The sequence below is a fragment of the Bacillus rossius genome, chromosome 1, assembly GCF_032445375.1.
Source record: "Bacillus rossius redtenbacheri isolate Brsri chromosome 1, Brsri_v3, whole genome shotgun sequence".
Taxonomy (NCBI): domain Eukaryota; kingdom Metazoa; phylum Arthropoda; class Insecta; order Phasmatodea; family Bacillidae; genus Bacillus; species Bacillus rossius.
In genome coordinates, this window is record NC_086330.1 from 135,697,577 (window position 1) to 135,720,493 (window position 22,917).

Here is a 22,917-nt window from a genome sequence, read left to right on the forward strand (position 1 = left end):
TAAAAGAGAACTGAAACCACAATGTTTGTGCTGTTCTACGAATAATATATCAGTGTTCCAATTCACTAGATTAACAGAAGAAAATAGAAAACAATTTTTTCAAGATTTTTGGAGTTTGAATTGGGGAGAGAGACGCATATTAGTGAAACAGCTTGTCGACCACAGAACTGTTGCTCAAACAACAGTGAATTCTTTGGAATTTCACCGTAAGGGATATTTTTATTATCACTTACGGATTGGTCAAAATGAAGACTGATTGAGAGTATGCAAAAAAATGTTTTTGAACACTTTATCTTTAGGAGAGTGGATGGTTTCAAACTGGGTCGTACCTTCGCCTAAAGGTCAGGAATGTCAGGAAGTCGACAGACAAGAAGAATCAGAAGATGATGCAGGAGAAGGAAACTGTGACGGAGGTCTAACTAAGTCAAAAACAGGTGAAAACAGACAGAAGAAAGACAAAGATGATAGTGGTCATAAGAAACTTCTTCGTGAATTCTTTGACAGCCTCCCAAAATTAGTCACATTATTGTAGGAAAGATACTAAGAAATTGTACCTTGAGCCGAAGTGGCAGTCTAAGGCTGAACTTTACAGACAATATCAGTCGTATTGCAAGTCGGAAGGGAAAGAGAGTTTGTGTGGAAGTATATTTACATTTTCCTCTGTTTTTGATGAATTGAACCTTGGTTTATTTTCACTTAAAAAATATCAGTGCGATGTTTGGTGCTCGTTTAAGAAAGGAAATTTGGCTCAAGAAGAATATGATGCCCATGTACTCAAGAAAACCAAAGCACGACAAGAAAAAGAGAGAGACAAAACAAGCAACAACACTACAGCTGTGTTCACTATGGATGTACAGGTAGTACTTTTATGTCCTATTTTAAACGCATCAGCTCTGTATTACCGAACAAAATTGAAAATCCACAATTTTACTATTTATAACCTAAAAACAGGTAATGCCTTCTGTTATCTTTGGGACGAGACAGAGGGAGGACTTACCGCTGATGAATTTTCTAGTATTATCAGTCATTTTATTTTCACTGAAGTAGACAAAAGTATTTATGATGGTGTCATTTTCTACAGTGATGGATGCACCTATCAAAATAGGAACTGTACCTTATCTAATGCACTTCTCCTTGCATCCTATGAAACAGGTCTCACAATTACTCAAAAGTTTCTCGAAAAGGGCCACACGCAAATGGAGTGTGACTCCATGCACAGCACCATGGAAAAGAAACTACGAAATCGGGAAATATATTCACCAGCAGGATACATTGAAGTTTGCCGCACAGCTCGGATACACCCAAAGCCCTACAAAGTACAGTACCTCTACCATGATTTTTTTAAAAAGTACAGCTCTTTAAATTTTGTGTCCTCCATTCATCCAGGTAAGAAGAAAGGAGACCCCATGGTTACAGATCTGAAGTGTATCAAGTACTCACAAGATGGTAATTTAAAAGTTAAGCATGACTTTTCAGATGAGTACTCAGACCTGCCTAGACGGATCAAACAGCCAAAAGACATTGTTTTAAAGCCACTGTATAAAACAAAACTTCCTCTAGAAGCGAGTAAATTCCAACATCTTCAAGAAATGAAAGGAGTGTTGCCCAGAGAAGTTCACGTGTATTATGACAGACTGCCACATTTCATAAAAAATTCAACAGTTTGTAGTTCAGAGGGTTTGTGCACTTGTGTAAAGAAATTTTTTTGAAGCTGGACACGCTCAGTTTGTAACCGGGAATACTAGTGCTATGAATAGTATCATTGTTCATTGTTCCCAGGAATTGTTCATGAGTACGGAATATCTTGTATTTTCATCTAAGTCATTTTTCATTTAGTATGTATTCTAGCTCAATAAGTAGGTATTTTGTTTTTGCATCGTTCTAACAATGTGTACTTTCCTTTAAGTAGTTACTTCTTAAGAACGTGCATAATATTGCGGCTTACTAATTATGTGTATAGTACAATACGTAATTGATGTTACATGATTGTCATCTTCATGCCTTCAGATGAGTTGAATGAAAATTTAGTAGTTTTTACTACTATTGTTATAAAGTAGCCTACCTAATGTTTATATTTTCCTTCTGTAAACGATTTCTCCTTAGGATTTATTATGACTCATTGTTGAAAAATCCTACTAAGCATTTAATTGAAAGTGATGTTTATTTTTATTACCACTTTGTTAACTTTACTGCCATGTCTCACCCATTTGGCCATAATTGACTTTTGTGCTATTTCTTTATGTTGCGCCTTAGTAAATATTTTAAAATTACAAGTTTTATTTCAATTTATTTTTTGCGATTTCAACAATGTAGTTATTAATAGGATGGGGACTTATTTTCACTTATCTTTATTTCAACTAAAAACTTAATTTTTCAATTTGTTAATTGGAGTTAGTCTAATATTTGTAAGCTAATCTTTTCATTTGTACATTTTATAGGAAAATACAAATGATGTAATGAGTATTGTGTGTTAAAACTCATTATTTTCCTCCTAACAATGTGCACTGAAAACCATGTATATATTATAGAACGCAAGTATGAAAACTACGTATCTCAAATTAACAATGAAAACCACTTATATAATTCTCATGCAGTATGCAGATGAAGAAATAAAACCTTGTATGTCATAATTAGCAGGAATGACATTACATTAACATGAAAACACCCTCTTCAGGCATCCAAAATATTTTATTAGTAATCACATAAAAGAATTGTACAACCATTAATTGAGGGGGGCGAAAGAAACAGTTTTTTGTCTCTGCTGTAAAATTTGCATTTTATGAGATACAAGGTTTTCATTCTAAGCCATCGATATCTGAAATGTAAGGATCCGAATTTTGTTGACACTGTAAGTCTGAAAAGGCTAAAGGAAAATCAGTGAGTAGAGCATGGCATGCAACTGAGGGTTCCTCCTGAAGATTAGGTTTGGAGGGATTCTCGAACATTCTAGAAAGAGCATCTGCTACGATATTCTGCGTACCTCTGATATGTTGAATAGTGAATTTAAGTGAGGAGATTTTTGCCATCCACCTGCCTAGTTTTCCTAGTTGCTTGGGGTGAGCCAAAAGCCAAGCAAGGGCCTGATTGTCGGTCTCTAATAAAAATTCCCTGTGTTCAAGGTATTGCCGAAACTTGTCAATTCCGAATACATCTGCTAGACACTCGAGTTCATAAACTGAGGACAATTTCTTCTCTTGATGAGTTAGGGTGCGAGAGGCGAAAGCTATTGGTTGTCTGTGGCCATCGAACTCTTATGATAAAACTGCACCAATGGCGACACTCAATGCATGTCTGTAGTATGAATGGTTTAGTGAAATACGCCATTCAAAGAACAGGTGGGCTGGCTATAGCTTGTTTCAAATAACTAAAGGCTTTGTCTTGTTCAGGACCCCAATTGAAGGATGTGCTTTTCTTCCAAAGTGCATTTAAAGGGGCTGCATGTTCTGCAAAATTTGGGATGAATGTGGCATAGAAATTAGCCATTCCAATAATTCTAGAAATTCCTTTTGGATCTTTTGGAGGTTGGAAATCTGCTATGGCTTGAGTGCCTCTTGGGTCAATTGTTACTCCTCTACTGGAAATTATGTGTCCTAGGAAAGAAATTTCAGAAACTGCAAATTTAACCTTCTTTGTGTTTACTGTCAGTCCTGCTTTACGCAGCCGGGTGACAACTTCAGACAAATGGGCTATGTGGTCTACAAAAGATTTGGAATACACTACAACGTCATCCAGGTAATTAAATACAAATTTAAATTTTAAATCGCCAAAAACTTGGTCTAGGAGGCGAGTCAGTACCTGTGCACCTGTGGCTAGTCCAAAAGGAACTACTTTATATTGATACAAATTCCAGGGCACGCAAAAGCCGGTGTTGTGTTTTGACTTTGGTGTTAGTGGTATTTGATGGTAGGCCGAATTGAGATCAAAAACGCTAAAATATTTGGCTTTGCTAAACCAATGGCAAGCTGAATTCAAATCAGGTAATGGTACCATTTATATGTCAATCTGTTTGTTAATTTTTCTAAAATCCACAATTAAGCAGTGACCTTGACCTTTGGGGACCAAAAATGCTGGAGAGGAAAAACTGGAAGTTGATGGTTCAATTACATCCTTGTCCAATAGGTCTTGTATGTGTTCGCGCATGATTTCCATTTTGGGACCCAATATTTGTTACGGGTGACATCTGACTGGGGATTTATCCAAAAGTTTTATATCATATAGCACTAAGTGAGTGCGACCTAGTTTTTGTCAAGACATCTGGGAAGTTATGACATAGATTTTCCACTGCTTTTCTTTGCGATGTGTCGAGGTGTGTCAGGGATAACTCACATTCATCCTCAACTTCGGTATGGATTGCATTCACATTACTCTGATGCTGGATTTTAAGTGAAATAAATGGGATAACAACAGATTTATTAAATTTGAATTTTAAATTTATTGCCTGCAAATCAATTACTAAGCCTGTTTTAGAAATGAAATCCGATCCAAAAATGAGATCAGTAGCTAAATTCTGTGAAACTAAAAATGGAAACATTCAGGTAAATAACTCAATTTTAACTTTAATGACGGCTACTTGGTTAACCCTTAATGGTTGCTCTGATGCAGTGAAACATTGTATTTTTACTGGTTTAATTTCCTGAACCAATTTCTCCTTTTGCAACACATGAAAAAGATTTGCTGAAATAAAACTTCAGACTGAGCCGGTATCAATCAGTCCTCGAATTTCATGTTTGCCAATTAAAGTGCTCGCATAAGGTAATACTGTTGGTAGACCTGCGAATAGATTATGACATGTCCTCTTGCCTGAATATTTAGGATTTATGCAATTTTCACTACTTTCCCTAGGGTCGGCAGAATTTTTTACCTTATTTGAATTTGTGTACATTTTGCATTTTTGCCTTCTATGAGACTTGTTTGACTTTTGTGACTTATTTGAATTTTTTGTGTATTTTTTTTGTTGTTGTTGTTGTTGTTGTTGTTGTTGTTGTATAGCGTGATTACCCCTCGGGTGGTAATTAAATCTGTTATTGTATTTACTCGGTGAATGTGGAGTACTGTATTGCAGAAATTATCTGGATATGATTTTTGTTTAGGTGGCACAGAAAGATTGCTTTCTGGCCACCTCGTTACTCATTTTTTGGGTTGTTGTTGTTGTTGTGATTGTTGCTGTAGTAGTAATTTTTCTGTCTGTATTTTGTGCTGCGGCATTGCTCAATCACATGCCCGGGTCTTTTACAGAATTTACAAAATGGCATCTGTTGCTGGTGATAATTATATCCACTTTGATGGTGACTGTAATCACTTTGTTAATAGTGTTCATGTTTTCTTTTCTCAGTTGGGGTTGTGACACTGACAAAATGGGGTGTCGATCAAGGGAACTCGGGTACCAATTCCTTTAGTAGTCGGCGAATTCTACATTAGTGGCATATATACACAAGCGGTCCAACTCCGCAAAAGTATGTGGCCTGCTCTGAAAAACTGCTCGTGATCGCTCTGCAGGACTAATTCCATTTAGGATATTAGAAACGATTTCGCACTCTGAAGCGCCTAATCGAAGGACTCGAGCAGCCTCCTTAATGTCAGCAATGTATTTGCTTAATGGTTCGTCTTTCCGTTGAAGCCTGTTGTACCAATCAAGCCGCAGGTTTGTGAGCATGCGCGCTGGAATAAAAAAATGTCAGCATGGTACTGATCAAAGGTTAGGTTATTTTTTATGGCCAATGAGGTTCGTTCGCTGATAGGGAGGTGGGTAAGGGGAAAAACTATCTCAAACAATTCTTTGTCTGGAGGTTGCATTTTTTGTGTAGTCGGGAGATTGGTGAGTAGTCTTTCTGCTGGGTGGGCGATTTTACTGTAGAAATGGGTTGTTTGACCTTGGCCAGGTGATGGTGGGGAGTGATTTGGTGCAGGATTAGGGTTGTGTGGAGGGAGGGGTGCTGCAGGTGCCAGGGGGAGGTACGAGGTTGAAGGACTGACTTGGGGAATCTGTAGGTCTGGTTGGGGAATGGTTGTCATGGCGATGGACTGTGCAAGCGAAGTCGCAGTGCTAGATGCACTTACCTGAGGTAGGGGTGAAATATGCGTGCCAACGGCAGCAGAAGGAGTGTGGAGTTCTGGGGTGGTCTGGAAGGATGAAAATGCTGACTGGAACTGGTAGTATGGTGCCATGGTTGGTGGAAGGTACATTGGTTGGGTGAGGTGAGAGGGGTGTGCAATGACTTCGGGAATAGGTCGAGTGTAGGCAGGGTATGTTGATTTTAATCATAATTATTTAAATCGTGATTTTAATCATGATTTAAATTATCAGATTTTTTTTTTTAAATCAGTGATTAAAATCAATTTATAATATGATAATATGAACGTTAATATTTCCTATACTGTATTGTTTAAACCAAGTAATCATGCCTACTTACATAAATATTGACTGCTGTAAAGATAGAATGAAAATTGAATAGTACTTAATTTCTTCTACAATGTATTTTTAGTTATTTTGAAACACTTCTTAAATATAGGTGGGTGGAATGTACCTTTAAATGCCATCTCATTTTCTCTCTTCTCTCCTCTACCTCATGTGTTTGTGTTGTGTGTGTGTGTCATATCTCTTTGGCAACAGGTTTGTCTTCCAACAATGTCAAATGCTAATTTTTGAACTGTAGGAAGGAAATTTTCAGTTCTTTGGTATGTCTGGTTTGGTTCAGTCAACATTAAGAAATCAACTGGGTACAGAAAAAGCTGCAAAACTTGTATTTTTGTTTAAAAATTTAAAATAAGTAATATTTTATGTAGAAGTTTTACTTTGAATACTCTCGTATGTGTGCAATTCTGAGAAGAAAAAAAGGAATGTGTGGTTTTGGTTTAAATTACTTTATTTAGAACAATTGGACTATAAGACTATAAGGGATGACAGAAGTGACAAAGTTACATTTAAATTAGGCCTGTGCGGGATCCCGAAATTCGGGAAAAACTTCGGGAATGCCAAGTTATTTTTCCCGTCGGGAGGGAAAATAAATTTCCCGAAATTTTCGGGAATTTGTTTTTCTTTACAAGATCTGACATAACCTCAAAATATATCAGCTACTGAACCTATAACATCCTTCCTTTTAAAATGAACATAAACAGTTTCATATAATTTTACAATTACTATTATAGATCATGCATTTACGTATTTTTTTTACAAAAAAATCGGACCTCGTTATAATTAATTTGGTTTTGTTTGACAAACGTAATTACCTACCTACGACATATCCGAAATACAACGGTATTAAAAACATAAAAATAATGCTTCACTTAATGTTTATAAGAAAACATATATAAAAGTAGGTGAAATAGTTTTAACGCAACTACTCACGAGAAGAAACTTGTCAAAAATGGTGGCAATGCGTCAGTTTTGTATTAAATGGCTACGTTTTTAATGACACATCTTCTTCGGTTAAGTTTATTGCTTATATTTTGTAATTATTAGTATTCTGCCGATTTAAAACATTAAAAAATTATCATAAAATCTCACGTAACCTACAGACATAAAAAAAAGCATAAATAATAGATGACTTCATCGTTGTCGAACAGAAAACAGATCGCGCAATTCTTGTGGTAATTCTTTTGTCATCATAATATGTGTTTAAAAACCGGGACCAAAAAAAATTATTAGTTTCTAATTAAACATAATTGAGTAGCTTTAAAACGTAAATAGTTAAAAAAAATTATTTCAAACCGTTAATCGCATAATAGTTACCAAGCTAGAGATTAAATATATAAAAACTTCAGCTTTTTGTAGTTCGTGGTAGTTGGTTAAACTGTCTCAATTTTTTTACTGTACTTGTTTACTTGTTTGCCCGTAGAGAAAGACGCGATAGTCTGTAATTAATAATTCCGGTTGTATTTGCCATTCATATGGAAAACTCGGGAAAAATAACGTCAAAGTTGAAAGGTGTTTGGCGGTATTATGAAAAGAATGCTAACCAAACTGCTAAGTGTAAAAAGTGTCAAAAAATTATTAAAACCAGTTATGGTAGCACGTCTGGATTAATACGGCATTGAAAAGGGAATTTTATGCTCAAGGAAAACGTGAAGGAGAATCAAAAAACACATCTACTTGTGTAGGCCCATCTACTTCCAAGCAGTTATAGATTGAAGATACTCATCAGTGGAACCCTAACCATGCTAAAGCAAAAATGATCACACAAAACATTGGAGAGTGGATGGCTGGTTCCATGGTGCCATACAGTGTTGTGGATAATATGCACTTCAAGAAAATATTTCACTCTGCACAGCCCCTTTACAAGGTCCCATCACGTACAACATTTTCGAGGTCAGTTGTACCTAGTTTGTACAATTCAGTGCGAGACAAACTGTCTAACAAAATTTCTCAGGCTGTAGCTAATGCTAGCATAGCCTCTATGTCCTTCTCGTGTGATTTGTGGACATCACGCAGCAATGATGCCTACATGGCAGTGACATGCCATTTTGTTGAACACTTTGCATTGTCCAAGTATTGTTTGGGATGTGAAAGTTTTTCGGGAAGTCACACAGCTGCTGCAATTGGTGACAAACTTACCAAAATTTTGACTAAGTGGGACCTTCTAAAACTTGAAGAGGCTAAAGTACCTCTCTATATGGTAACTGACAATGGGAGGAACATCAAACTGGGTTCATCACTTTGTAAAGTTAAATTCACACATTTACAGTGCTTTGCCCATACTCTCCAACTAGCCTTAAGTGATGCCAGAAAAAGTACCTAGAGCATGAACTTAATGTTGAAGAAAGCACGTTCAATAGTTGGGCATTACAAGCACAGCTCCTCAGCAAATTTACAGCTACACAAAATTCAAGAAGAGTTGGGACTCCCGTGTTTGGAACTTATCCAGGACTGTACAACAAGATGGAATTCAGAATTCCTTATGTTGGAAAGATTGCTGAAAAACAAAGCTGCACTTTCCCAACATTTGCTTAAACTCAATGTTGATAATTTAACCGTCAGTGAGTGGCAACTTGTGGAGAACTATGTGTCGATTCTTCAACCCCTTCATGAAGCAACCACCCAACTGTGCAGTGACAAGACACCAACAGCATCCATGGTAATCCCTGTCCTTTTTTCAATGGAAGCTTGCCTGAATGAGCATATCAACAGTAACAGCAGTGGAGGATCAGATGTTTTTTCCAAAGCTCTGCTGTTTGCTCTTAAAGCCAGATTCCCTATGTATGAAAAGCAGGAACCATATTTCACTGCAATGCTTGTGGATCCTCGCTTCAAGTTTGTTGTGACTCCAGAGGAAGAAAAGTCACTGTCAGTAACACACTTGCAGTCAATGCTGCAAAGATCACAACAAACAGCTACATTATCAGGTAATTTAATTTCATTACAGAATAAAATGTATGAAATTTAATTGTCACTAGAATAAATTTTAAAATATTTTAATGAAACAAACTTTAAAATTAAATCTTATTATCACTATTTTGTTTTAAAATACTTTAATTTAATTAAAGACTTGTTAACTTATTTAAACTTTTTTTTTGCAGACATGGAACAAGTATCTGAACCCAGTGTTAAGCCGCAAAGTGGATTATGGAAACAGTTTGACAGCTTAGCCAGTTCTTCAAAGTTCAGTGATACATCTCAAAGTGAAATACACAATTATTTGGGTATGCCTTTACTTGCAAAGACTGAAGATCCTTTGAAATGGTGGGGAAAAAATGTTTCATTGTTGCCAAACCTTTGCAAGCTAGCACTGAAGTATCTTGGAATACCAGCTACAGAAGCAGCAAGTGAAAGAGTTTTTTCATCAGCAGGCAATATTGTGTCTACAAAAAGAGAGTCCTTGGCCACACAACATGTGGAGGAATTAGTGTTCCTTCATGAGAACCACATATTATTTTGAAGATTTAATAGTTACTACAAGTGTTTTATATTAATCTAAAGACATAATTATATTGTTGGTTTCACTATATTTACATGTTTATTTAATATTTTGGCATTATTATTTTACTATGGTAAAGGATATTAAAAATATACGTGTGTATATAATATATATATATACTTTAAAAAAGATTGGTAAGTAGTATATATATTTCAAATTTTTTTTTCCCGATCCCGTTCCAGTTTCCCGCGGGAAAATTTTTTTCCCGCCTGAAAATTTCCCGAATCAAAAAATTCTTTCCCGCACAGCCCTAATTTAAATATGATATATTTTCAATGATGTATTTATTTTCTATAAGACATCTTTTTTTAACTAATGTTAACTATGTTACTGTACTAAAAATTTTCATAAAGTGACATCAATAATGTTTCCTTAAAACATTATGCAATGTAAAATGTGGTTATTTCAAAGAAAGAAAATTAGGCTAGTTGTCTTTACAAAATGAATTAATCTGTTATTAATTGTACTGCAGGGCAAAGTCAAGTCATGAAAACAGTCATGAAAATGTACTGTATATTACACAGATTACAATTTTGTATATTTTAATCAAAAAAATTGCATTTTAATCAAAAACCCGATTTTAATCCAAAAAATCTGATTTTTTTGATTATTTTTAAAAAATCAGGATTTTTTCATACCCTGAGTGTAGGTGACCTTGGTGACTGGCTGGGGTACCGGCCTCGCGATAGAGGCGGAGGGAAACCACATGTGGGTGGATGGGTAGCCAATAGTAGTGATTGCAGGATGACTGGAAACAGGATGATGTAAAGGAAACTGGAAAAGGCGGTGAAGGCAGAGGCGGGGGCAATGCTGGTAATGAAGACGCCAGAGTGACCTTGGTCTGTCGTCCCGGTATTTCTGTCGGCGCCGCTTCTGGCTGTGTACTTGTGGGAGTGGGTTTGACCTATCTGGCAGTGGCGCTGCAGAGCAGGTAACCAGGCCTAAAAACGGGCTGTAAACTGCACGGCGAGGTTTCCCCTTTAGCCTTGCAGTCGGTGAGGAGATTCAGGCAACCCCGAGGACTCCTCTGCCTGCTCTGAGGTTTCCACACACCGATCAGGAAGGTGATTGTCGTCTGAGGTGTCGGAACTGTTGCCGGTTCTAGTATCCGAGACATGAGCCATCAAGCCCGCGGAAAGGGTGTGTGATAAGATTATATAGCCTCTCCACATCAAATGGCAACCCTCTGCCTCCACGTTGGCACCACTGTTGGGGGAGGATCGTGGTGACTAAGTTGGGAGGGTTCCCCAACCTCTTGTCATAGCACCTCTCTAACTAAAGAGGGCGCTGCCGGGTCCAACTCTGCCTCAGTGCATCCTCAATTGCATGTATGAGACCGGAAATGGTGAAAGAGCTGAATCTGCGGGCAACAGCAGATGCGATAGAAACCTTTCCGGGGGGTTCGACGGCCGAGCCTCGGTGCATCGGTCCCAAAGGGCCCCATAGTGAATGGATCAGGCCCTATGGTAAAGGAGTTCGACTGGGTATGGTGGTTATGGTGTCGGCGACCGGGCCTAAAAACGGGCTGTAAACTGCACGGTGAGGTTTTCCCTTTAGCCTTGTAGTCGGTGGAGGTACTGAGGTAACCCCCAGGTGCCTCCTGCCTGGACACTGTAGTTGCCATTTTCCAGCTAGGGTTGACGGCGGTCGTCGCCCGACGAGTGCAGTCGCATCTGGGCCTTAATCGGCTGTAAACCCGCTGGGCCGAGGTACGGCGGGTCGGAGGGATTTCCGAGGCGACGAGGACACCTCGTGGCTGCACTCTGAAGTGTGATGGTCTGGTCAAACTACCGGCGAACAGTCTGCCGATGAGACCAAAAGTTGGTCGTAGTACGGGGAGAATCCACCATGTTTGAATGGTGCCCTGCTGAGGTTTCCTCCAAGGCCCAGGATTCTTGTTGGGAAGGACTCGTACTTGGGAGTGGTGCCCCGAGTGCTTTAGGGGCAGGTATCAGGGTTCCCTAGCCCTTTGAAGTGCTGACGTTGTGAGCGACGAGGACAGCTCCGGTTACCAGCCTGGACAGCTGGAAGAGGTTGGGTAGGCCTCCACCGGACCGCGGGTTCGCTGGGTGATTAAGGAGTCCCAGTGTGAGGCGGGAGACTGGGGTAGGCGCCAGAAGTGATGACTCCCGAGGGCTTAGGGAGCATCCAACTTGCTGGTGAGCTGAGTGGAGTAGGGGGCCGGAGGTGGTGCATAAGCTGGGATGGGTAGCCTCAGTCTCTTTGCATAGCCAAAAGCTCTAACGCTCTTCCCGGTTGCGTATGCGGCGTATCCGCATCCAAGCCCATGGGGGCCCCAGGGCGGTAGGGCCTCACGGCTAAGAGTGCTGGGTTATCAAAGAAAAGGGGGGGAAACCCCTTGAAGACTTGACTTGTGTACTTGTACTAGGCATTTGTTCCTCAGGGCTGGGAATTATGTCAGTAATGCTCTCGAAGAGGGGTTGCTGTAAGGTAATGAGTTTTGTATTCAACTTATGCGAGAGGTCAGGTATTTGTTGTCGGCATTTTTCAATTTCTTTGGTGTAGAAACCATTCAATTTACCTCCTGATAATAAGGACAGGTTGTGGAATCTAGTGGCGACGTGGTTAAGTCGTGTGATGATTCGCAATATGTTTGTTTTGTTTGTCTCATTGTGAACATCATTAGCATATGCGGTTATGTCTTGGAATTTACTACAGACAATATTGAACTCCTCTAGTGGGTCCAAATTTACATTCCAAGTAACTGGCGGTACTTGTTTCTGGCAAACGGCTCTAAGTCGTTTCCTGATCTCTTGGGCATCTCCTGAGGTCGGTTGTCCCCAAAGTGTGAGCTCATATATTATCTCGTCCTTAAGGAGATACTCCGGAGTGATCATGGTTAACTTATTTTAAAAACTCTAAAGAAACATATAACTCTTACTCTAGGCTTACATACAAAGCACAAAACACTCTTAACTTTAACTTAAATTACCACTTAAACTATTTGGTTGCGCCCTGACACTACACAATCAGTGGGTCACGTACTTATAACTCTATGCATTCCCGCCGACAAAAGAGCAATGTCCTCACAGGTGATGAGGCGGTGTGAAGGGGTGGGTTTGATAGTCTTGTGCGGACACGCATGCTTGATAAGATAACACCGGTCGTCTCTCAGCGCGACGGCGCTCGGGCGGGATGAAAGGGGGGAGGGGGTGTTTGTGACCTTGTGTGGAGCACGTCTGATAACATGCCACACGGTTGGGACAGCTGAGGACCGCTGGGCGACGTCTTGCGCGAAACTTAGATTAATATTACTTACAAGGAGTTAAAATTAAAGTGACTTATATTTGCGCTATATATATATATATATATATATATATATATATATATATATATATATATATATATATATATATATATACACACACACACACACATATACACATACACACACACACACATATATACACACACGCACACACAGTAGACTCCCGATTATCTGGGGTAATGACTGGCAAGGGGACCACGGATAATCGAAAAACACGGTTAAAGCGATGACGGGGAAAAAAATGATTTAATTAAATTTTTTTTATCCCGACTGTCGATACAAACACTATAACACCCGCCCCTCATAGCAATGTCCAAATTCGTTTCAGGAAAACATTGATTGCACTAATAATAAAACAGCGATTAAACAATGTATATTTAAATTACAAAAAATATTGAAGTCTAAATTTAAAATTAAAAAAATCACGAAACGCATTGTTTACATAATATGGCTAGGCATTCCTAAGTGGGCGCTAAAAACATTTCAGCTACAAAATAATAATGCTTTTAAAATACAAGATATATTTGATTTCTAATAGGATTTAAAAATAACATCAAAACTTGAGTGTGTTGTATTATAACACACAATTATTTAACCTGTTAACGTAATTCCCGACTCTGTTTACAAAGTGCGTTACTGCCTTGATAAGCCACTAGCGCAGCCTGTTTTAATGTCGAGTACCACTCGTTTGCGTTTATTAGACATTACTGTCAAAATATTACTACAGAAAACAATACCACCCAAAGCAAATGCTGACTTAAATCTACGCGAGCCAGTATCAGTCGCGTGAGTCACGCAGCAGCGGCGCCGCGTCTGCGCTAACCTGAGCCCGGTTCACAAGGTCGCGTGGAACACAAGCACGCACGGTTAACAGGGGTGCGTTTATGATTGCTCCTGCTGTTTTGAAGTTCATGACGCATATTAATACTTACCAACTATGCATGTACCGTGTTTGGCAGCATTATTCGTCTAGAATCACAGCATAAAATGCTCAGTCACATCAATAGATTACAAATATAAAAAAAAAGTCAAAAAATTATTTTGGTTTTTATGGTTTATGGAAGTGAAATATGGCACGGTTAATCTGCAAACCGGATAATCCGCAGCCGGATAATCGGGAGTCTACTGTATATATAAAGATTCCCGCTCAAATATTTACGGTATATTGGTACTTTTTCGGTACTTTCGTGACCTAGGTGAAAGTTTCATCACTTTTTTCGTTACTTTCGTGACCTGTAGACACCCTGCAATGTTTTGTAGGTTAAGAGGGTAAAGGCTTGCAATGCTACAGGCGGGCTTCCAAACCTCTCCTGGCTTGTCACAGGAGGGGAAGGTAATAGATGCGCACGGAGATTAAAGAAGGCTCTTTCGTTTCTTGTCACATTATAGTAATTATTTTTGCTTACCCTAACAGTAGTGTTACAAAAATCATATTTTTGTGTCAAAAGGTGACACGTGGAAACTTAGCTGTAAATTTATCTAGCTAACTCTAATCATGAGATAAGCCCAAAGCAAAAATGCTCTCCTAAAGCTACATTACCTTTCCGCCAGTGATCCCAAGGCCATTGTTGTTGAGTTTCAAGATCCGGAGGGTGTAGCACGTCGGACTCCGCAGCAGAGCCGCCAGCCCCTCCATGCCGATGGGCCCGAAGGCATTGTCACTGAGGTCCAGCTCAGCAAGCTGCGCTCCCGAGAGTGCTAGACCCGCACCAAGAAATTGCTGCAAATAACAGAGAAAAAAAAATTTTCATCAAAGAGTACAGTAAATAAAATAAAAAGTTTGCGAAGAACTCAATCTGATTTCAAAAGGAAGTTATACAACATAAATATAATTAATATACCATTGTCCTTCCTGTCTTAAGTAGATATGGCTATACTTTACTTCAAATAACTGTACAGATAAATCACTTCATCACACTAAACATTAAAAATTTAATGCTTCAGCACTTCATAATTCATAATGAACATTCAGCTTAAAGTAATTATTTGCATTAAAATACTTTTGCAAATAGACCTATTTACAATCTGCGACCAGCAATATTACAGCTTGCAAATCATCTTAGATTAACTTTAAATCATCATCTGTGTGTTCAAATTAATATTTTCTACAGTAATGATAACCCAGTTCTATTGTTAGCATTTGTGGGAATGCATTAATTATTAGTGCACATCACAGTGGAGCAGACATGAAGGTGAATGGAAACAACTTTATGTCTAGTACCTACGGTTTTCTCTTTTTTCAAATTTTTATAATTACTTTTGCCTAGTTTTTAAGGAAGAAACATAATTTATTTACTATAAAAGATACTGCTGCCTGGAGTAATTTACAAGTTTTCATGGCATTGTTACAGATGAGACAAAAATCATAAACATTTCATTTCGGACTTTGGTTTTATCAATTACTACTACCAAAAATATTTTTTTTTCACGACAAAACTTTGAATTGTGATATCTTGCCAAACGGAGACAAGACATGTGACATCATATAGAGAAATAGGTATCATCATATAGGTACAAATTCACAAATACTGGCAGTAAGCAGTAAAGGTTATGAAGTCATCACGATACAACTAAATTCAATACACAAAACCTTATTTATAAGCATAGTAAGAAAGTTTTTTAATCACCAATGCCTTTGGAATTTCTTCTTTCATCCGCCCAGTGAACATGTCCATCCACAGAGCTCTCTTGAACTCTCCATGCTGCTCCAGGGCTTTAGCGATCCCTTTGGCAGCATCCACACCCAACGTGTTTCCTCCCAGATGCAGGTACTCTAGGTTCTTGCATCTATTTATGGCCTCAATAATTTCTTTGGCTGGAAAAATTCACACCAACTTTGACAGTGAACTATGTAAGCTGCAAGTGGTGGTAAATATTGTTTATCGTAGGGGGGCCACTCTAAAAAAAAGCAATAAATGCACAAAAATAAATCTATTGGGTTCCTAGTTTTATTTCTGTGTAGCTGCATTTGATATTTAAAGTAGTTCACATGTAATTAACAATTTCAACATTCGTAAAGTTGGCAACAAATAAAAACACTATAAAGAATGTGTAGGGTTAGGTAGGTTAGCTACATAAATTTTTTTTGATTTTATGTTGCTGACATAATCTAACCAATCACTTTACAACTATCACAGACACATGCATACAACATAGCCTAGCACAATTATCAATAGTACACAATACTATCTATAATTAAATTACTCACCCAGGTTGAAGGTTGGTATAATATCTTTGTAAATATCTTACATCACTGCTTTTCCACAAAGTACAAATAAAGTTATGAAAATACCATTTTGCAACACAAGAGACATTCCTGTATTACCCTTGAGGTAAACTAGTTTCTGAGAAACACAGTTTTTATCACACATTTCAATACCTATGCATTGCCACAGCCGTAGCCGCTAATTGTTTATCTGTGTCTGTTTTTTTATGAACTTTATCCAAGTACATATTGTGAATGGTCAATTAGATAAAGTTAACTACATTATATATATATATATATATATATATATATATATATATATATATATATAATATTTCTTGCGGTTGCTTAGGAATTAAGAATTTAAAATTTAGCTATCCTAATCTAACCAACTGTTCACATGATTTCACTGTATTTTTTATGTAGCTATACTAACCCAACCAACCGTCCACAATATTTTTAAGTATTTTCAACGTTGCTAGCCTAAAGTACTATTTTTATTATAAAACAATACATCCGTTGACTATAACTATAAATAAACACAGAAACACAAAACAGGTTAACAACAAATGGCAGTGACTCCGTCCATGCACAGGTATTGTAAGTTGAAAGTGTGATTTCTCATTAACCATTACGTATTTATTAACACTGTTTTTAGGGTAAATACAGGAATTATTCTAGTGTTGTAAAATAGTATTTTCGTGATTAAATTTTAACTTTGCGGAAAAGCCGTGATGTAATATATTGGTAAATATTTACCAATATATTTATCGAACTACTTATTCAAAGCTTCTCAAGAATAAACTAACTGACATGATACTTCTAAAAGGAATTGTATTCCAATTACATATTCAAAATAGTAAAAAAAAAATGTTTAAGGAAATCTAAATTTCGAATGTTTACCATTTTGTTTAAAGGCGCGTACCTTCAGTAAACAATTACTAAAGCGATAAATACATAAAAAGCGACTTCTGGGAAATAAGGCAAATAACTAAAATAAAAAGTTGGTTATGATACGTCAGCTACATTGACATCACGTAAAATAATATTTCAAATATATAAATGAATGAAATCATGCATTTTGATTACTACTTAAAGACTTTCAGTAAAGTTTTAAACAATTTTTTTTCAAACCCCAATTATTTCAACATTTACCCAAGCCGGGTACCCAGTATGGCGTGCTAAGGCTTCTAAGTTATGAAAGACTGTATGGTCATCCTACAAAATAAAATACTCCAAGGTATTACCAAAAAAGCATTAAAAAATTAAAAAAGAAACATACAATACTAAAACGTAAGAGGCATTACTCACCATCATCTTCTGTATTTAACTTCAACTGCTTATTTTTAAAACTCACGCCGCTTTCAGAAGACAATGGTGTTGCAACGTGCGCTTTTTCTAACTGTGAAGCTAACTTATCTAAATCAACTTGTGACATGATTAGTACGAACGTTTCTAAACAAATTGGTATAGTTTACACAACTTTTAACACGAGGTTTCTGTCACCATATTAGACCATTTTGAAACTAAAATGGTGTGCTCATAGAGTAAATAAAGTACTAGTGGTGAGCTGTTGATCTGTCTCTAACAATTTGTGACGTCACTCTGGAGACACTATAGTTATATGGTCGTTGTGGTATAGGGCACGGGATGTGCACTCATAAGAGAGATGCTTGAACAACGTTTTGTTTGTGTGCACGGCCGTAAGAGCGCTAGTGTGCTCACTGCTCAATGTTTGTTTACGATTCGTTGCCAAGGCTTATTTGTAATGGCGGCAATTTTTCTTTCGAATTTATGTTTAGGACTTTAGGTTATTTGCGTGCTACTTGCTTATTGCTTCGTAGGTGGAAACTGGAAAATATCTGGCGTTTATTTATTCAATTATTTAGTGGTCATATTTTCATTGAGGTAAGATTGTTAAATTGAGTATAAAATTACGTATTAAGTAAAATACAATGCCGGCACGTGTACGAAAATGCTGTGAGCCTGGTTGCGATGATAAATTTGCTGTTAGACACCGCTTCCCAGTTTAGGAAGAAACGGTATACAATGAATGGATACAGAGAATAAACGTCGAGAAGCTGAAAACTCTCCACCCTCTTAATGCTGTAGATGTGATTGCAAACTTCAAAAGTAATGCTAGCTTGTGACATAGGTGGTTTTAGCATAAATAGCTACTTAGGTCATTCTTCCACCAATGTTTATACAGTTAGTACTGTGCACAGCCACAACAGCGCTGCAAATAGCGTTCTAGCTGTTATTCAGAGAGTGGCCTTTCTATCCCTCCCTCTCTTTTCTATGGTATAGGGAAATGTGTTGTAAATTGTGTTCAAGTACATTTCAAACAGCGATTATTAAAATAATTTTCATGTGTATACAATTTGGTTTCCTCATAAATGAAGTTCAAACCATTTAAAACCCTTTCGGACCCATTGTGTACAACTGTACTCATTAAATTATTCTTGTTGTTTATTATTTAAAAATTATTTTCCAACAATTGCTGTTTGTTGTGTACGATTGTGCACGGGTAACCTAAGATCCACAATTTTTTTTTCCTAACCTAACTAAAACTAAGTGTATTTTGGAGTGGTCCGGGTTAGGGAGGGACCTAGGTGCGTCTCAGGCCGAAGCCTATACGCCTAGTCATGCTGGGATTAGCCATGCAGGGAGAGGGTCGCATGCATCATGTGCTAGGAGGGGATTGGCCAGCCATGGCAGCGATTGGCACCATGACTAACTCCCCTCACTCTTAAATCTAGACTATAACTAGAGATAGGTGGGGCCCAGGTAAAACCTGCATAGACACAGGGAAAACCCTGGGCACATTCATGCGGGATGCAAATTGGCATGCATTACGTGTAGGAATTTACAGGAGACAGAGGATGGTCTGGATGAAGTGTTGGACAGAGTAGAAAAGAGTCTACCATGCGGGGGTTGAGCACTTGGACTCGTGGTCCGCTTTGCTAATTGTCCAGTACTGGATTTAGTGACCAGGGATGCAAGCACCCCTGGTGGTGAGTGGTTGAACTGACCACTCACTCCGCCACCAGTCAGCACCTAAAAAACTAAGAAACTAAAACAGAAAAAAGATAAATGACTTACAAACTAGGCATTTCGTTACGAAATATGCAAACATCCAACTCAGGGATGGACGTGCAGTGCTTAAGATAAAACTAAAATAATAACTATAAATATTATTTTTATTATTTTTATTTTATTATTTTTTTTAGTTTTTTTATTATTTTAAATATATATATTCTTTTATGACTATTACTTAGTATCTAGGACTTATTACTAATTTACAAATCTCTAATATCTACTACTATACTACTAGTTAAATATAGAGGAACTGTCGGTGTATAAAGTTACAGGTGAATTAAGTCAAGACCTATTCGCATTTTGGTATTTGTTGCAAGCTTGCAATTCAAAATCCCATGTCTTTCAGAAACACAACCGGCACTGGAGGTGAAGCCTGCTAGGCGGGCCATGCCCATCGGACATAGGGAGTCAGCCCTAACAGCACAGGCAGTGGAACTCCCGGGAGCCAAACCTACACCTGCGTGCTTCGGACCATTTTGAATTAGCAAATTATTTCATTAATGTCTATAATTTAAGTTTCAACTCGCGGGTGACTGATTGGCCGATCGCTCAGCCAGCCACAGCACACTACGGAGGTCTGTGAGCCAAGATTGAATTTGGCATTTTATATTTTCCATGCAACTCTGGATCTTGTTCGCCCAGTGATGAAATATATGGGTTTCTGCTTATGGCACATTTATCATAGAATTTTTGCGCAGTTCGGAAATAATAATGTTTTAAAAGATCGAGTTTGAGCTCTCTGTGCATAGCCCTTACGGGGCAATACACAGGCGCATCTGTCGCAATACGAATACTCTTATTCTGAATTCTCTGTAGCTTAAGTGAGATTCTGCTGCAGTTGCCCACACTGGCGCTGCATACGTGATTATTGGTTTTATTACTGCGTTATAAATTATTATTCCGTTTTTAACAGAGCTACCTAAACGTCTGCTCATGACGGGGTAGAGGGCCATGAGCCTAGTGAAAGCTGTTTTTCTTTTCGCCTCTATGTGATCGCGCCATAGTAGTTTCCTATCCATGTGCATGCCTAAATATTTAAAAACATTTTTGTGAGGAATTTGCTCATTGAAAGTGTTAGTCGTGGTCTATCTTCGAGTGGCGGGAGATGTTTGCGCGTAGAAACTATAGATTCTGATTTAGTAGGGTTTACCTTAATTCACCATTTTGTGCACCACTGTTCTATTGAATTTAACGCGGTTTGCAATCTGTCTGCTGCGAGTTCTAGAATACTAGATCTGCTAAACAATACCGTATCGTCCGCATAGCAGCCAAACTGAACGGATCGGTGTGCGGGCTTAGGCATATCATGGATATAAATATTGAATAAAACCGGCCCCAAAATGTTGCCTTGTGGGACTCCTGCTTTAATTATTTTTTAATCGGACTGTGCTCCTTCTATCGTGACTCTAAACGATCGATTTTCCAAATACGGGGCCAGTAATTTAATATAACAATCGGGGAAGCCAGTTTTATATAATTTATAGATTAAGCCTTCGTGAAGTACTCTATCAAAGGCTTTTTCTATGTCCAAAAACGCTGCGAGATTATAGCTATTCTGATTGAACGCAGTTATTATTTGTTCTGTCATACGGACCAGTTGATGCGTTGTTGAATGCGCACTGCGAAAACCAAATTGTTCGTCCGGCAGTACGTTATTTTCTTTAATGTGAGCATTTAGTCGCTGCAGAATTATGCATTCAGGTACTTTTGACAATGTACTCAGCAGACTAATGGGCCTATAATTTTGGGGCAGTGTCTTATCTTTTCCGGATTTATGAAAAACTATCACATTCGCTTCTTTCCACTGCAATGGAAAATACTGTAGTTTAAGTATTCCATTTATTAATTGACTAGGTATTCCAAAATTTCGTCGGGCAGTTTCTTAAGGACTTCTGCCTGAATGCCATTGTTTCCCGGTGCCTTACGTGGTTTCATACGCCTGATAGCCTGTTTAACTTCCTGATATTGAGTTAAGTAAGGTTTTGAAGTTAAAGGCTGATTAAGTTTAATTGTAAGGTCTTTGTATATTCAGGCATTAAATTGCGGGTCACAGGGTTCGATATTAGGTAAAAGGCTAATTCAAGGGTATTCGCGAAGGCTTGTGCCTTGTCTGTCGGTGTAAAAGCGAACCCAGTGCGAGTTTGTAGCGGAGGTATTTTATCTATCTTATGAAGGAATCGCTTTGTCATACTCCAGGTACTACCATCTTGCACCTGTAGCTGAGAGACTTTCGTCTCCCATTGGCTGCTCCTCCATAGAGTTATTTCATCGGAAATTATTTTCTGTAATTCATTAATTCTCGCTTTAATGTCGCGCTGCCTACGTCGAGTATATTCGCGCCTTAATCTATTTTCCGAGAAATTAAATCCCTAATATACACCGGCAGTTCATCTTGCTTAAATCTAACCACTTTTTCTGGGATGCACGAGTTAATTGCAGTTTGAATTTTAATTGTAAGTTCAGTGACTGCTGATTCGATGTTATCTTTCGTTTCGAAGTTGGCAGCATCGGCTGCAGGCAAATTATCAACTAAATACGTCTGAAAGCCTCTCCAGTCGGCTTTCTTGTAGTCTTTAATTTTTCTCGGAGGACTGATGACAGTGTCCACGTCATCGAATAGTAGATGTACTGGAAAGTGGTCAGACGACATTTCGTGAAAGACTCTGAGTTCGAATCCCGTTTTAACTCTCTTATTTAATGCAATATCTAAAATATCGGGGTTGTGCCTTAGTACTCCGCTATCGTGAGTGGGTTCTGAGGGAGCATGTACTTGATAATTTATGTTAGACTCGTGTCTTTGCAGCAGTAGGCCATTGGCTGTATTGCTCCGACAGTCCAGTGATTACAGACAGTTCCAGTCTTTATGCTTGGCATTAATATCGCCGACTGCTAGGAATGTGGGAGCTGAGCCATATAAGATGTCCAGCTCGTTTTCAGTTAGTGACCTCCCCGGTGGTGCATACATCGAAATAAGCACTATTTGTTGTTTATTGACTTTAAAAGTAATTGCAACAGCTTCTAATTTATTAAATTCAGGTAAATGGAATTCACTATGTTGTATACTTCTGTGGATTAGTAGGGCAACCCCTCCACTTCTGGTATCGCGGTCACGCCTATAAATAGTGTAATTTAAGATAGTTAGACGATCTATTGGAATTAAGTGTGTTTCGTTTATCGCCGCGATTCTAATATTATGTTTAATTAAATGAATGGTAAATTCGATTATTTTATTTCTAATTCTCCGTGCATTCCAGTAAAGGATGGTACTTAATCTACTGTCTACGGGGGTAGTATCAATGGCAGAACCTAAATTAAGGGTGTGCGGCATTAAAGCTGGCCACTAATGCTGTCACAAAGCCCGTGGTGGCTTTTATTTTGTCCTTATTGACTTGGACGGGTTACACCAAATAGCC

The 22,917-nt window shown here is 38.2% G+C and overlaps 1 protein-coding gene across 2 annotated transcripts in view; it reads right to left on the minus strand.

Moving 5' to 3' along the window:
* The window catches only part of LOC134546185 (ran GTPase-activating protein 1), a 61,521-nt gene extending 43,469 nt beyond the window's left edge, over positions 1-18,052 (minus strand). For both annotated transcript variants that reach the window (XM_063388773.1, XM_063388772.1), the window contains exons 1-3: positions 17,717-18,052; positions 15,828-16,015; positions 14,741-14,920 (exon numbers count right to left, since the gene is read on the minus strand). In XM_063388773.1, coding sequence (XP_063244843.1) covers positions 14,741-14,920; positions 15,828-16,015; positions 17,717-17,843 — 495 coding nt within the window. In that variant the 5' untranslated portion in view covers positions 17,844-18,052. The remainder of the gene's footprint in view (positions 1-14,740; positions 14,921-15,827; positions 16,016-17,716) is intronic.
* Between the last annotated feature and the right edge of the window lie 4,865 nt (positions 18,053-22,917).